Source organism: Culex pipiens, chromosome 2 (genome assembly GCF_016801865.2).
Source record: "Culex pipiens pallens isolate TS chromosome 2, TS_CPP_V2, whole genome shotgun sequence".
Classification (NCBI taxonomy): domain Eukaryota; kingdom Metazoa; phylum Arthropoda; class Insecta; order Diptera; family Culicidae; genus Culex; species Culex pipiens.
Window position 1 is genome coordinate 124,179,222 of NC_068938.1, and position 13,397 is coordinate 124,192,618.

The 13,397-nt window shown below is 31.1% G+C and overlaps 1 protein-coding gene across 1 annotated transcript; it reads left to right on the forward strand.

Annotated features, from left to right (window-relative positions):
* The first annotated feature begins 9,476 nt into the window (after positions 1–9,476).
* Positions 9,477–13,344, forward strand: LOC120415023 (putative odorant receptor 83c). The gene is made up of 4 exons (XM_039576388.1): positions 9,477–10,264; positions 10,336–10,435; positions 12,982–13,071; positions 13,135–13,344. The coding sequence occupies exons 1-4, from the start codon at positions 9,477–9,479 to the stop codon at positions 13,342–13,344; spliced, it is 1,188 nt and encodes a 395-aa protein (XP_039432322.1).
* The last annotated feature ends 53 nt before the right edge of the window (positions 13,345–13,397 follow it).

The following is a 13,397-nucleotide window of genomic DNA, read 5'->3' on the forward strand; positions in this document are numbered from 1 at the left end:
AATACAAAAATACAAAAATACAAAAATACAAAAATACAAAAATACAAAAATACAAAAATACAAAAATACAAAAATACAAAAATACAAAAATACAAAAATACAAAAATACAAAAATACAAAAATACAAAAATACAAAAATACAAAAATACAAAAATACAAAAATACAAAAATACAAAAATACAAAAATACAAAAATACAAAAATACAAAAATACAAAAAATACAAAAATACAAAAATACAAAAATACAAAAATACAAAAATACAAAAATACAAAAATACAAAAATACAAAAATACAAAAATACAAAAATACAAAAATACAAAAATACAAAATACAAAAATACAAAAATACAAAAATACAAAAATACAAAAATACAAAAATACAAAAATACAAAAATACAAAAATACAAAAATACAAAAATACAAAAAATACAAAAATACAAAAATACAAAAATACAAAAATACAAAAATACAAAAATACAAAAATACAAAAATACAAAAATACAAAAAATACAAAAATACAAAAATACAAAAATACAAAAATACAAAAATACAAAAATACAAAAATACAAAAATACAAAAATACAAAAATACAAAAATACAAAAATACAAAAATACAAAAATACAAAAATACAAAAATACAAAAATACAAAAATACAAAAATACAAAAATACAAAAATACAAAAATACAAAAATACAAAAATACAAAAATACAAAAATACAAAAATACAAAAATACAAAAATACAAAAAAACAAAAATATAAAAATACAAAAATACAAAAATACAAAAATACAAAAATACAAAAATACAAAAATACAAAAATACAAAAATACAAAAATACAAAAATACAAAAATACAAAAATACAAAAATACAAAAATACAAAAATACAAAAATACAAAAATACAAAAATACAAAAATACAGCTATGTTTTTGCAGTCAAATTTTTCTTAGAATCTATTGTGACCATGACAGATAGATTGAAAAAGGATAGAAAACTTGCAACAATATTTAAGAAGCAAGAATTTTTCTTTTATCAAAAGTATTTCAATTTTAAAGAATGTAAAAGTTTCTAAAATATTCCATCGATTTTTAAAAATAAAATAAACACATAAAAAATATTACAGAAAGAGAGTCATCCCACACATTCTGAACAGTTAACAGCTCGGTCAATGTTCTAAAAATCATAGAAAATCGATAATTGAACACAATGATTCGCTTTTACCTTCATTTGAAAGCTTTTGTTGTGATCTTTCGATTGATGTGCCAAAAAACTGCACATTTTAATGCTTAATGTAAATTTTTGAAGAAAATCGTTGACTCACAAAATCCACAATTTCGGAACACTTTTTTCTTATAGATGTAAACAAACTTGTGTTCACTTCAGAATTACATATTTTCAACAGAATAATGACTACAATCACTAAAACCAATGAACACAATCGTAGACTATGGTTTTGTTAAAAGCTTGATCATTTTTTGGTGGAATTTTCAGTTAAAATGAGGTGTTTCTTAATTGTGGGAGGTACAATAAAATCCCACAATTACAGAACAGGCAATTTGGAAACAGTGTTTTACTGCTCTTGACAAAATGGTATTGAAATGCAGTATTTTGTTAAAAAAAAAAGATCAGTTTTCACTAGTGAAATAGCAAGAGAATGCCCTAAACAAGGTTCTTAAACTAATAAAAAGTCAAAAATAGTTTGTAAAAATAAAATATAAGCTTAAAACATATTTTAGAAGTCGACCTTTTTTTGAAGAACTGCTCATATTTGAAAGAATGGAATAACTCACAAAAATGTTTTGACAATCAAGAATCGGTTGTTTTTAAAAATGAAAATAAACTTCCAAAATATTTTTGAAGTCGAACTTATTTTTTCAAAGAACTGCTCATGTTGGAATGGAACTGAATGGAAAAACTCACAAATAATTTACGACAAGCAAGAAAAGCCTGTTTTTAAAAATAAAATAAAAAGTTTGAAAAATATTGTAGAAGTCGAACTTATTTTGGAAGAACTGCTCATGTTTAAATGAATTGAAATCTTCTCAAAAAATGGCTTGAAAGTCATTTAAAAAAAATCATTACTAAAAGGCAGGATAAACTCCCAGAAAAAAATCATATTTGTTTGTAAGGACATATTATTTGAATCATATTTTTTTTTAATTTGAGTCACGTGCTAACGTATTTAAAAAATACTTTTCAATTTAAATAAACAATTTCTGAGATTCTGACACGCGCACAAACCCGAGCAGGGGTAAATAACACGGGAATACCAAATTTTGGTATTACTTGAGCAAATAACAGGGACCAAAATGTGCCCTTGGTTGCCCAGCAATAGATGGTAAAATACCATGAAATCATACCAAAGTCTAGTATGTGGAAGGGCACAACAATACCAAACCATGTTATTCCAAGGGTAAAATAATACCTCAAAATAAAACCATTTCAATACCAAGTTGAGGTCTTCTGAATTTTTGAACATTGCTTGAATACCAAAACTTGGTATTGCCATGGTTTAATTTTTAGGTATTCCCGCGCCCTTAGAAAATCATATTTTGGTATTCCTGTGGTCTTCCACATACATGATTTTGGTATGATTTGATGGTATTTTACCATCTATTACTGGGCAACCAAGAGCACATTTTGGTCACTGGTTTTTGCATATGTAATACAAAAATTTGGTATTTTCATACCATTTTTAGTGCAGCAGTTGCAGTTAGTGAAAAAACGGAAATGATCCATATGCAACAGCCAAATCTACTCACCTGATGATTCCATGTTGATCTTAGTGATATTCTTCACCACATCGAATGCATTTGTCATTGATGAACGGCCTGTGCATGAAGTTCTTGAAGATTCTGAAAAATAACAAGATTGAAAAATAAGTGTTATTAAAATAAAACTGGATTGAAATTAACTAAAATTCAATAATCTTTCGATTGACTCGTTTTTCAAAGTATTTGGTTTTTTTTTCAAGTCATTTTAGCGCAAAATTTATTATCTTGTCCAAATTGGTAAAAAAATCCCATAGTTTCAGAGAAAATTGATAAAACACTGTAATACCAAAAGAATACCAAAATGTGCCATCCTGACTTAGAAAATTTTCCACAATTTCAAGTCATTTCTTCAGGGGGTATATCAAAAATGTTTAAAATCAAGTTTGAAATTTCCGGTTTTCAATGAAAGCATTCGCTTTGAGACATCATTTTAGTGCAAAATTAATTATTTTGTCAAAATTGGTCAAAATTTTCCCATAGTTTCAGAGGAATTTGATAAAACACTTTAATACCAAAAGAATACCAAAATGTGCCATCCTGACTTAGAAAATTTTCCACAATTTCAAGTCATTTATGTAAGGGGTATATCAAAAATGTTTAAAATCAAGTTTGAAATTTCCGGTTTTCAATGAAAGTATTCGCTTTGAGACATCATTTTAGTGCAAAATTAATAATTTTGTCAAAATTGGTCAAAATTTTCTCATAGTTTCAGAGGAATTTGATAAAACACTTTAATACCAAAATAATACCAAAATGTGGTGTTCGACCATTGACAAATTCTGCAATTTTGCAATATCAAAACAATACCTTTAATTGGTATGATAGCACATTTTGCTCTTGTATAATCCTTAAGACAAATTTTAAAGGGTCCAGGAATACCAAAATTTGGTATTGATACCAGAGAAAGGTATTATTACGCATTTCCCTTGTTATTTACCCATGCTCGGGCAGGGGTAAATAACACGGGAATACCAAATTTTGGTATTACTTGAGCAAATAACAGCGACCAAAATGTGCCCTTGGTTGCCCAGTAATAGATGGTAAAATACCATGAAATCATACCAAAGGCTTGTATGTGGAAGGCACAACAATACCAAACCATGTTATTCCAAAGGTAAAATAATACCTCAAAATAGAACCATTTCAATACCAAGTTGAGGTCTTCTGGATTTTTGAACATTGCTTGAATACCAAAACTTGGTATTGCCATGGTTTTAATTTTAGGTATTCCCGCGCCCTTGGAAAATCATATTTTGGTATTCCTGTGGTCTTCCACATACATGATTTTGGTATGATTTGATGGTATTTTACCATCTATTACTGGGCAACCAAGATCACATTTTGGTCGCTGATATTTGCACAAGTAATACCAAAATTTGGTATTTTCATACCATTTTTAGTGCAGCAGTTGCAGTTAGTGAAAAAACGGAAATGATCCATATGCAACAGCCAAATCTACTCACCTGATGATTCCATGTTGTTCTTAGTGATATTCTTTGATATTCTTCACCACACCGAATGCATTTGTCATTGATGAACGGCCTGTGCATGAAGTTCTTGAAGATTCTGAAAAATAACAAGATTGAAAAAATAAGTGTTATTAAAATAAAACTGGATTGAAATTCACCAAAATTCAATAATCTTTCGATTGACTCGTTTTTCAAAGTATTTGGTTTTTTTTTTTCAAGTCATTTTAGCGCAAAATTTATTATCTTGTCCAAATTGGTAAAAAAAATCCCATAGTTTCAGAGAAAATTGATGAAACCTTTCAATACCAAAATAATACCAAAATGTGCCATGGGACCATCCATAAACCACGTGGACAGTTTAGGGGGGGGGGGGGGGGTATGGCGATTGTCCACGCTCCATACAAAAAATATTTTTTTTGTATGGACAATTGTCCACGAAGGGGGGGGGGGGGTTCGAGATTCTCAAAAAAGTGTCCACGTGGTTTATGGATGGTCCCCATCCTGACTTAGAAAATTTTCCACAATTTCAAGTAATTTCTGTTGGGGGTATATCAAAAATGTTTAAAATCAAGTTCGAAATTTCCGGTTTTCAATGAAAGCATTTGCTTTGAGACATCATTTTAGTGCAAAATTAATTATTTTGTCAAAATTGGTCAAAATTTTCCCATAGTTTCAGAGGAATTTGATAAAACACTTTAATACCAAAATGTGCCATCCTGACTTAGAAAATTTTCAACAATTTCAAGTCATTTCTGTTGGGGGTATATCAAAAATGTTTAAAATCAAGTTCGAAATTTCCGGTTTTCAATGAAAGCATTTGCTTTGAGACATCATTTTAGTGCAAAATTAATTATTTTGTCAAAATTGGTCAAAATTTTCCCATAGTTTCAGAGGAATTTGATAAAACACTTTAATACCAAAATGTGCCATCCTGACTTAGAAAATTTTCAACAATTTCAAGTCATTTCTTTAGGGGGTATAACAAAAATGTTTAAAATCAAGTTTGAAATTTCCGGATTTCAATGAAAGCATTCGCTTTGAGACATCATTTTAGTGCAAAATTAATTATTTTGTCAAAATTGGTCAAAATTTTCCCATAGTTTCAGAGGAATTTGATAAAACACTTTAATACCAAAATAATACCAAAACGTGCCATCCTGACTTAGAAATTTTTCCACAATTTCAAGTCGTTTCTGTAGGGGGTATATCAAAAATGTTTAAAATCATGTTTGAAATTTCCGGTTTTCAATGAAAACATTCGCTTTGAGACATCATTTTAGTGCAAAATTAATAATTTTGTCAAAATTGGTCAAAATTTTCCCACAGTTTCAGAGGAATTTGATAAAACACTTTAATACCAAAATAATACCAAAATGTGCCATCCTGACCTAGAAAATTTTCAACAATTTCAAGTCATTTCTTTAGGGGGTATATCAAAAATGTTTAAAATCATGTTTGAAATTTCCGGTTTTCAATGAAAACATTCGCTTTGAGACATCATTTTAGTGCAAAATTAATAATTTTGTCAAAATTGGTCAAAATTTTCCCATAGTTTCAGAGGAATTTGATAAAACACTTTAATACCAAAATGTGCCATCCTGACTTAGAAAATTTTCAACAATTTCAAGTCATTTCTTTAGGGGGTATAACAAAAATGTTTAAAATCAAGTTTGAAATTTCCGGATTTCAATGAAAGCATTCGCTTTGAGACATCATTTTAGTGCAAAATTAATTATTTTGTCAAAATTGGTCAAAATTTTCCCATAGTTTCAGAGGAATTTGATAAAACACTTTAATACCAAAATAATACCAAAACGTGCCATCCTGACTTAGAAATTTTTCCACAATTTCAAGTCATTTCTGTAGGGGGTATATCAAAAATGTTTAAAATCATGTTTGAAATTTCCGGTTTTCAATGAAAACATTCGCTTTGAGACATCATTTTAGTGCAAAATTAATAATTTTGTCAAAATTGGTCAAAATTTTCCCACAGTTTCAGAGGAATTTGATAAAACACTTTAATACCAAAATAATACCAAAATGTGCCATCCTGACCTAGAAAATTTTCAACAATTTCAAGCAGGGCTGCGGAGTCGGGTCATGTTTCAAGCGACTCCGACTCCGACTCCGACTCCGGCTTTCTGAGTTAAGCCGACTCCGACTCCGACTCCGGCTCCGGCTTTCTACAAATTGATGACTCCGGCTCCGACTCCGACTCCGGCCTTCCAACTCTAGCTGACTCCGACTCCGACTCCGACTCCAGCTTTCCACAAATTGTTGACTCCGGCTCCGACTCCGACTCCGCCACCTAATCTGTATTTAACATATTTTAAAAATTTCAATTAATCACATCACTCACATTTCAGTTCACACTCGCGCGAATAATGACATTTATGTTCGGGGTGTTTAACAAAATTATACATACGAATTATTTATACAAACAGAATGATATGGAACCATACTAAGCTTGGTAGATAAGTGTTCGTTGTTCTATTTTACATGTTTTCAGCATTTTTGAAACAAAAATCATAAATATCTTCAGATTTAAACGCATTTTCTGCACAACAATTTTCAAAATAAATTTAAATTTTAATGTTTGAAAAATTGGAACTTTTTATTTAACTACTTTAAATTTACATTCATTTTTTTAAGTTTATATACTAGCTACACTAATTTCAACTGTACTTTTTTAAATGAAATATTAAAAGAAAGTTAACCTTCATGATCGAATTGACATATAAAATCCATTTGAATAATTTTAGGCTGAAATTTTAAAGAAACACAGTAACTATCAAAGATACGCTGGTTTTGAAATAGACAATTTTTAAAGTCACAATTTTTAAAGCTCTTTTGAATTTATTTCAGAGGACGTATATGGAAATTGTGTGATCCAGCCCAGTACACACTTTAAACATATAAATCATGAGAAAATTCTAATATTTGAAAAAAAAAAATTAAAATTATATCAATTATATCACCCCGATTGAGGGTATTTTGAAAAATTAGACTTGTTCAAAAATATTATTTAAGGATTCACTACACGCAAACATTTTTTGCTTCGAGTTTTTTACGGAAATTGTCATAACTCAGAATAGAAAACAGTTAGAGTCCCACTTTTTGTATTATGTTCTGTAGAAAAGTTATGCAAAGTTTACACGACCTAAACTGATCGGATTGTTTCAAAAGTTTCTTCAAAAAGCAAAAAAAAAACTTGCGAAAATTATGTTAACTTTGCATAACATTTCTACAGGACCTACCTAATACATAAAGTGGAACTCTAACTGTTTTCTTTTCAGAGTTATGACAATTTCCGTAAAAAATTGAATCAAAAAATGTTCGCGTGTAGTGGATCCTTAAGAATCAACACTTTAAGAGAAATTGTAAATATTGAGGTAATCGATATATGTAATCAATTCAATGATTATTTTTGTTTGTTTTAAATGTTTTCAGCATGTTTCGGTCCAAGTAGTAGATTGATATTTTATTATTTTAGTTATAATGTCAATTTTACAAATGTAACATTTTTTTTGTTTAGTACTGATAGTGAACCTTTATTTTCCTATTAACAAAAAGGATCTACTTAAAACCTTAGCAATTCTTTAGTAATATATTGACATTTAGTTGAATTAAAAGTATGCAAAATTAAGTTTATATAAGTATTATATAGAATTTCCAGAGTTATATAAACTTTTATACTAAGAAGTTAGTAAACTTTATACTCAATCCAAATTACTTTTTTAATCGGTCAAAGATGCCTATTTGGAGTTGGGAGGCTGGATTTATGGTGAATTGTCATCAAATAACTTTATTTATGTTAATTTTTCGAATGGTGTACAAACTATTTTTGTACCTTTTTTGATTTTTGTAATAGTATTTGTTATAGATCTTTTTATAAAAATCATCTTTTCATGAACTTGTACCAAAATGTTCGGCATGAGTTTCTGTGCAAAACGTAGTACTAGGTTTCTGTCAAACTTTAAATTGTTCACATGTTTCATCACAAAATGTGCATAGGGCCCAAGGGGTGTAAATACTTATTTTACATACTGTAAATACAAGCAAAAAGAGACAGTAAAGAACCATTTTAATATATTTTAATTTTTTGACTACACAGCCACAATTATTTACTATTTTATGAGTTATGACACTATAGTATAGTGTATGCAAACATTGACAAGAGAGGATTAGCAGATTATGATTCTGTGATCTTAGTGAAATAACACAATAAGAGCTTTCCAATCACAATAGAAATGCTTCGAAAACATCATGACATTTGATAAATATCTTGACCAAAAAAATAAATTGATTATAAAAATGTCAACGCAGTGCACGCGATTCAATAAATAAATTTAAAAAATGGGAATTAACCTGAATTATAACAAATATTGAACAATAAATAAGTTCAGAAATTATATAAAATATTTTGATAACTCCGACTCCAGCTCCGACTCCGGGTCAATCAGAAATCTACGACTCCGGCTCCGACTCCGACTCCAGCTCATAAAATTTAGCCGACTCCGACTCCGACTCCGACTCCAGCTATTCGAGTTTTGACGACTCCGACTCCGACTCCGACTCCAGGTCCCCAAAAAGACCCGACTCCACCGACTCCGGCTCCGACTCCGACTCCGACTCCACAGCCCTGATTTCAAGTCATTTCTTTAGGGGGTATAACAAAAATGTTTAAAATCAAGTTTGAAATTTCCGGATTTCAATGAAAGCATTCGCTTTGAGACATCATTTTAGTGCAAAATTAATTATTTTGTCAAAATTGGTCAAAATTTTCCCATAGATTCAGAGGAATTTGATAAAACACTGTAATACCAAAAGAATACCAATATGTGGTGTTCGACCATTGACAAATTCTGAAATTTTGCAATATCAAAACAATACCTTAAATTGGTATGATACCACATTTTGCTCTTGCATAATCCTTAAGACAAATTTTAAAGGGTCCAGGAATACCAAAATTTGGTATTGATACCAGAGAAAGGTATTATTACGCATTTCCCTTGTTATTTACCCATGCTCGGGAAAGGTAACAATCCATCCCTATATGGTTCAGCAAAAAATACCTTCGCACGTGGTGCCTCTATCTTGCACGTGGAGATGCAACATATAATTTTGTACAACAGAAGGATAGAGGAGCCACTTTGTTCCCAATAAAAACAAGCAAGATTTTCTGAATAGTTCTAAAAATTAAAGTGCCACTCGCCTGAATTGAGTTCCAATCATGGATTTCGTGCAACGTTTACGTTACAACAGATTTTTCAAAACGTCTTACGCCGATCCGTCCGAGTTTTACGATAGTTTAATTGTGGCACCTAGCAGAATTGCCAAAGTGACCGGAATAAATGTGTTGAGCAAAGATTACAAGGTCTACACGTTTCGTTTGTTCACGGTATTCGTTGGAATGGTGATTTATTTCTACACCAGTTTCGTAACTGCGTACCAAGTTCGTCACAGCACTGAAGAGTTGATTTTCTGTTTGGTGACGATCGGAATTGGGTTTCAAGTTCCAACGAAAGTGTTCACCTGTGTGATTTATCGCAAAGAAATGGTTTGGATCCATCAATATGCGCGGGATTTGTACCACCAGGAGTGCAGTCCACGCACGAAAACCAAGCTAATGAGTGATATCTTTCTTGTCAGTGTCATCGTCAAAGTAATGCTGCTGTGCTATGCTTTCACGAGTATTTCGTTGATTTTGGTTCCACTGTTGTACACGATCCAATCGGGAGAGAAAACGCTACCCTTTGGCTTCTACATCCCACAGCTTGATCGTGACACGTGGTTTGGGTATTTCTGCAACTATGCGATACAAATTTACCTGACGACTTACGTTTCGTCGCTGGATATGGGAACGGATTGTATCTACATGATGACGCTGATGAGTTCGTTCACCCAAATTGACCTGCTGAAGATGTCGCTGGTGGAAATGAACAAGATGATCGATAACGAGGACAAGGATTTGGACAACTTCTTCAAACAAGTTATAAAACGGCACCAGGAGCATTTAAAGTATTTTTTTTAATGTTTGGTCAGTAATGATCAATACAAATTAATTATTTTGTTGTTGTATTTTACTACAGGTATTTGAAAACCGTTGAGCAGGTCTATCGTGTAAATTTTTTCTTAACCTTTGCCTGTTTATCATCAGTTCTGGTTATGGCTATGTTTGCAGCACTAAAAGTAAGTATTTCTTCCTTTAATCATGCGATTTTCCAAAACTTTCTGAAATAAGACAATTTAGAAGATATCTTTAATTTCCAGAAATCGTTATTATTCCGCTTTCTTTGAACTCTCCCACATGGCATTACACGATGTAATGTAAATATATTTCTATAATAAGAAAGGCTTTATCTCACCAAGGTGAGATTCAATCATTCAGTGCGCCTTCCAAACGGGCGTTCAATATTATATAAAATACCACGATACCAAATTATTATCTCTTCACGGATTCGAACTTCAAAAAATTGAAAACGTTTGTAAATAAAAATCCAGAAAAACCTTTTTGAACAAATTATAAAATTTTGGAAATATTTTTACTGAAAAAAAAAACAAAAATTGTTGCATAAGTTTGACATGAAAACTTTTTGCCAATTCAATTATGCTTAAAAAAATAAATTATTTTTTTGTCATATTTTAGGTATTAAAAAAAATTCAAAAAAAAACTTTCTTAACCAGATTTTGCATCATTACGCACTATGGCTCATAAGATGTATTTTTTTAGTACCAACATATTAAAAATAAATTAAATGAGCTTACATTAGGAGTTCTACTTTTTTTATAAAAAAGTTGAATATAAAAATCGTATAACAGCGTTGGGTCGCATAATAGATCCGGGCAACGTTTTCATCAAAATATCTGAGATTCGGCCTCAAAAAAATGTGTAAATAACACTTAAGTGCCAATAACTTTTGAAAAGTTTATCAGATCTCCAATCCTTTAGGCTCATTGAATAGGTTTTTAAAATACCTTTCTAAAAATATATAACATGACAAGTTTTTTTTTTTACAAGAACCACTCTTTTTACAATCTTTAAGTCATTCTTCAAAATGGTTTTTATCATAACTTTTGAAGTACTTTTCTTAACTTCTTAAGATTCAATATGGTCTAATAGGATCCGGAGCAGATTTGAGTGTACCGTGATATTGCTTAGAACTTCAGATATGTTTGTAATTGGGACCATTCACAAACCACGTGGACACTTTTTTGGAAATCTCATACCCCCCTCCTCCCTTCGTGGACAATTATCTATACAAAAAAATCTTTTTTTTATGGAGAGAGAACAATCGCCAAACTCCCACTCCCCCCCAAAGTGTCCACGTGGTTTATGGATGGCCCCTTGGCAGGCTGCGAAATTCCAATTTTTGTCGTGAAAAATCCCTACTGATATCTAATAATTGTAACATTACCCGAGCAGGGGTAAATAACACGGGAATACCAAATTTTGGTATTACTTGGGCAAATAACAGGGACCAAATGTGCCCTTGGTTGCCCAGTAATAGATGGTAAAATACCATGAAATCATACCAAAGTCTTGTATGTGGAAGGGCACAACAATACCAAACCATGTTATTTCAAGGGTAAAATAATACCTCATAATAAAACCATTTCAATACCAAGTTGAGGTCTTCTGGATTTTTGAACATTTCTTGAATACCAAAACTTGGTATTGCGATGGTTTTGTTTTTTAGGTATTCCCGCGCCCTTGGAAAATCAGATTTACATACATGATTTTGGTATGATTTCATGGTATTTTACCATGTATTACTGGGCAACCAAGAGCACATTTTGGTCGCTGGTATTTGCACAAGAAATACCAAAATTTGGTATTTTCATACCATTTTTAGTGCAACAGTTGCAGTTAGTGAAAAAACGGAAATGATCCATATGCAACAGCCAAATCTACTCACCTGATGATTCCATGTTGTTCTTAGTGATATTCTTCACCACATCGAATGCATTTGTCATTGATGAACGGCCTGTGCTTGAAGTTCTTGAAGATTCTAAAAAATAACAAGATTGAAAAATAAGTGTTATTTAAATGAAACTGGATTGAAATTCACCAAAATTCAATAATCTGTCGATTAACTCGTTTTTCAAAGTATTTAGTTATCCCAACTTAGAGAAATTTCAACGTTTTTTTTTTAATTAATCTTAGTGAGTATATAAAAAAAAATCAGCTTTAACATTTTTGGGTTTCAGGCCATTTTAGCGCAAAATTAATTATCTCATTTTTGATAAAACACTATAATACCAAAATAATACCAAAATGTGCCATTCTAACTTAGAAAATTTTCCACAATTTCAAGTCATTTCTTTAGGGGGTATATCAAAAATGTTTAAAATCAAGTTTGAAATTTCTGGTTTTCAATGAAAGCATTCGCTTTGAGACATCATTTTAGCGCAAAATTAATTATTTTGTCAAAATTGGTCAAAATTTTCCCATAGTTTCAGAGGAATTTGATAAAACACTGTAATACCAAAAGAATACCAAAATGTGGTGTTCGACCATTGACAAATTCTGCAATTTTGCAATATCAAAACAATACCTTAAATTGGTATGATAGCACATTTTGCTCTTGCATAATCCTTAAGACAAATTTTAAAGGGTCCAGGAATACCAAAATTTGGTATTGATACCAGAGAAAGGTATTATTACGCATTTCCCTTGTTATTTACCCATGCTCGGGTATACATATTTACTATACAGCTTTTTTCATCCTGTTCAGCTTTCCTGGTACCAGGGCTATGTGTTCATCGCGTTCCTCAGTTACCAACTGTTCTTCGGTTGTTTTCTGGGCACATTGCTAGCAATTAAGGTAACTGTACATTTTTACCAATTTTATCCCATTTCTAACCGTACTTCACTTTACTCACCTCAGAACGAACAACTGCAGCACGAAATTTACAGAGTCACCTGGTACAAGCTGTCCATCCGGAACCAGAAGATGCTCCAGTTTGTGCTGAAATCTTCACAGGAATCCGTCTGCATGTCGCTGATTTTCGCTCCCCTCGATATGAGCACATATCTGCAGGTTTACAAGTCGATCTACAGCTTGTTCACCATGTTGCTGACCGTTGAGGAGGAATAATAATAAAACAGAAAACGCAAAAAATAGAATTAAAAAATGCTGAATCTTAAAAT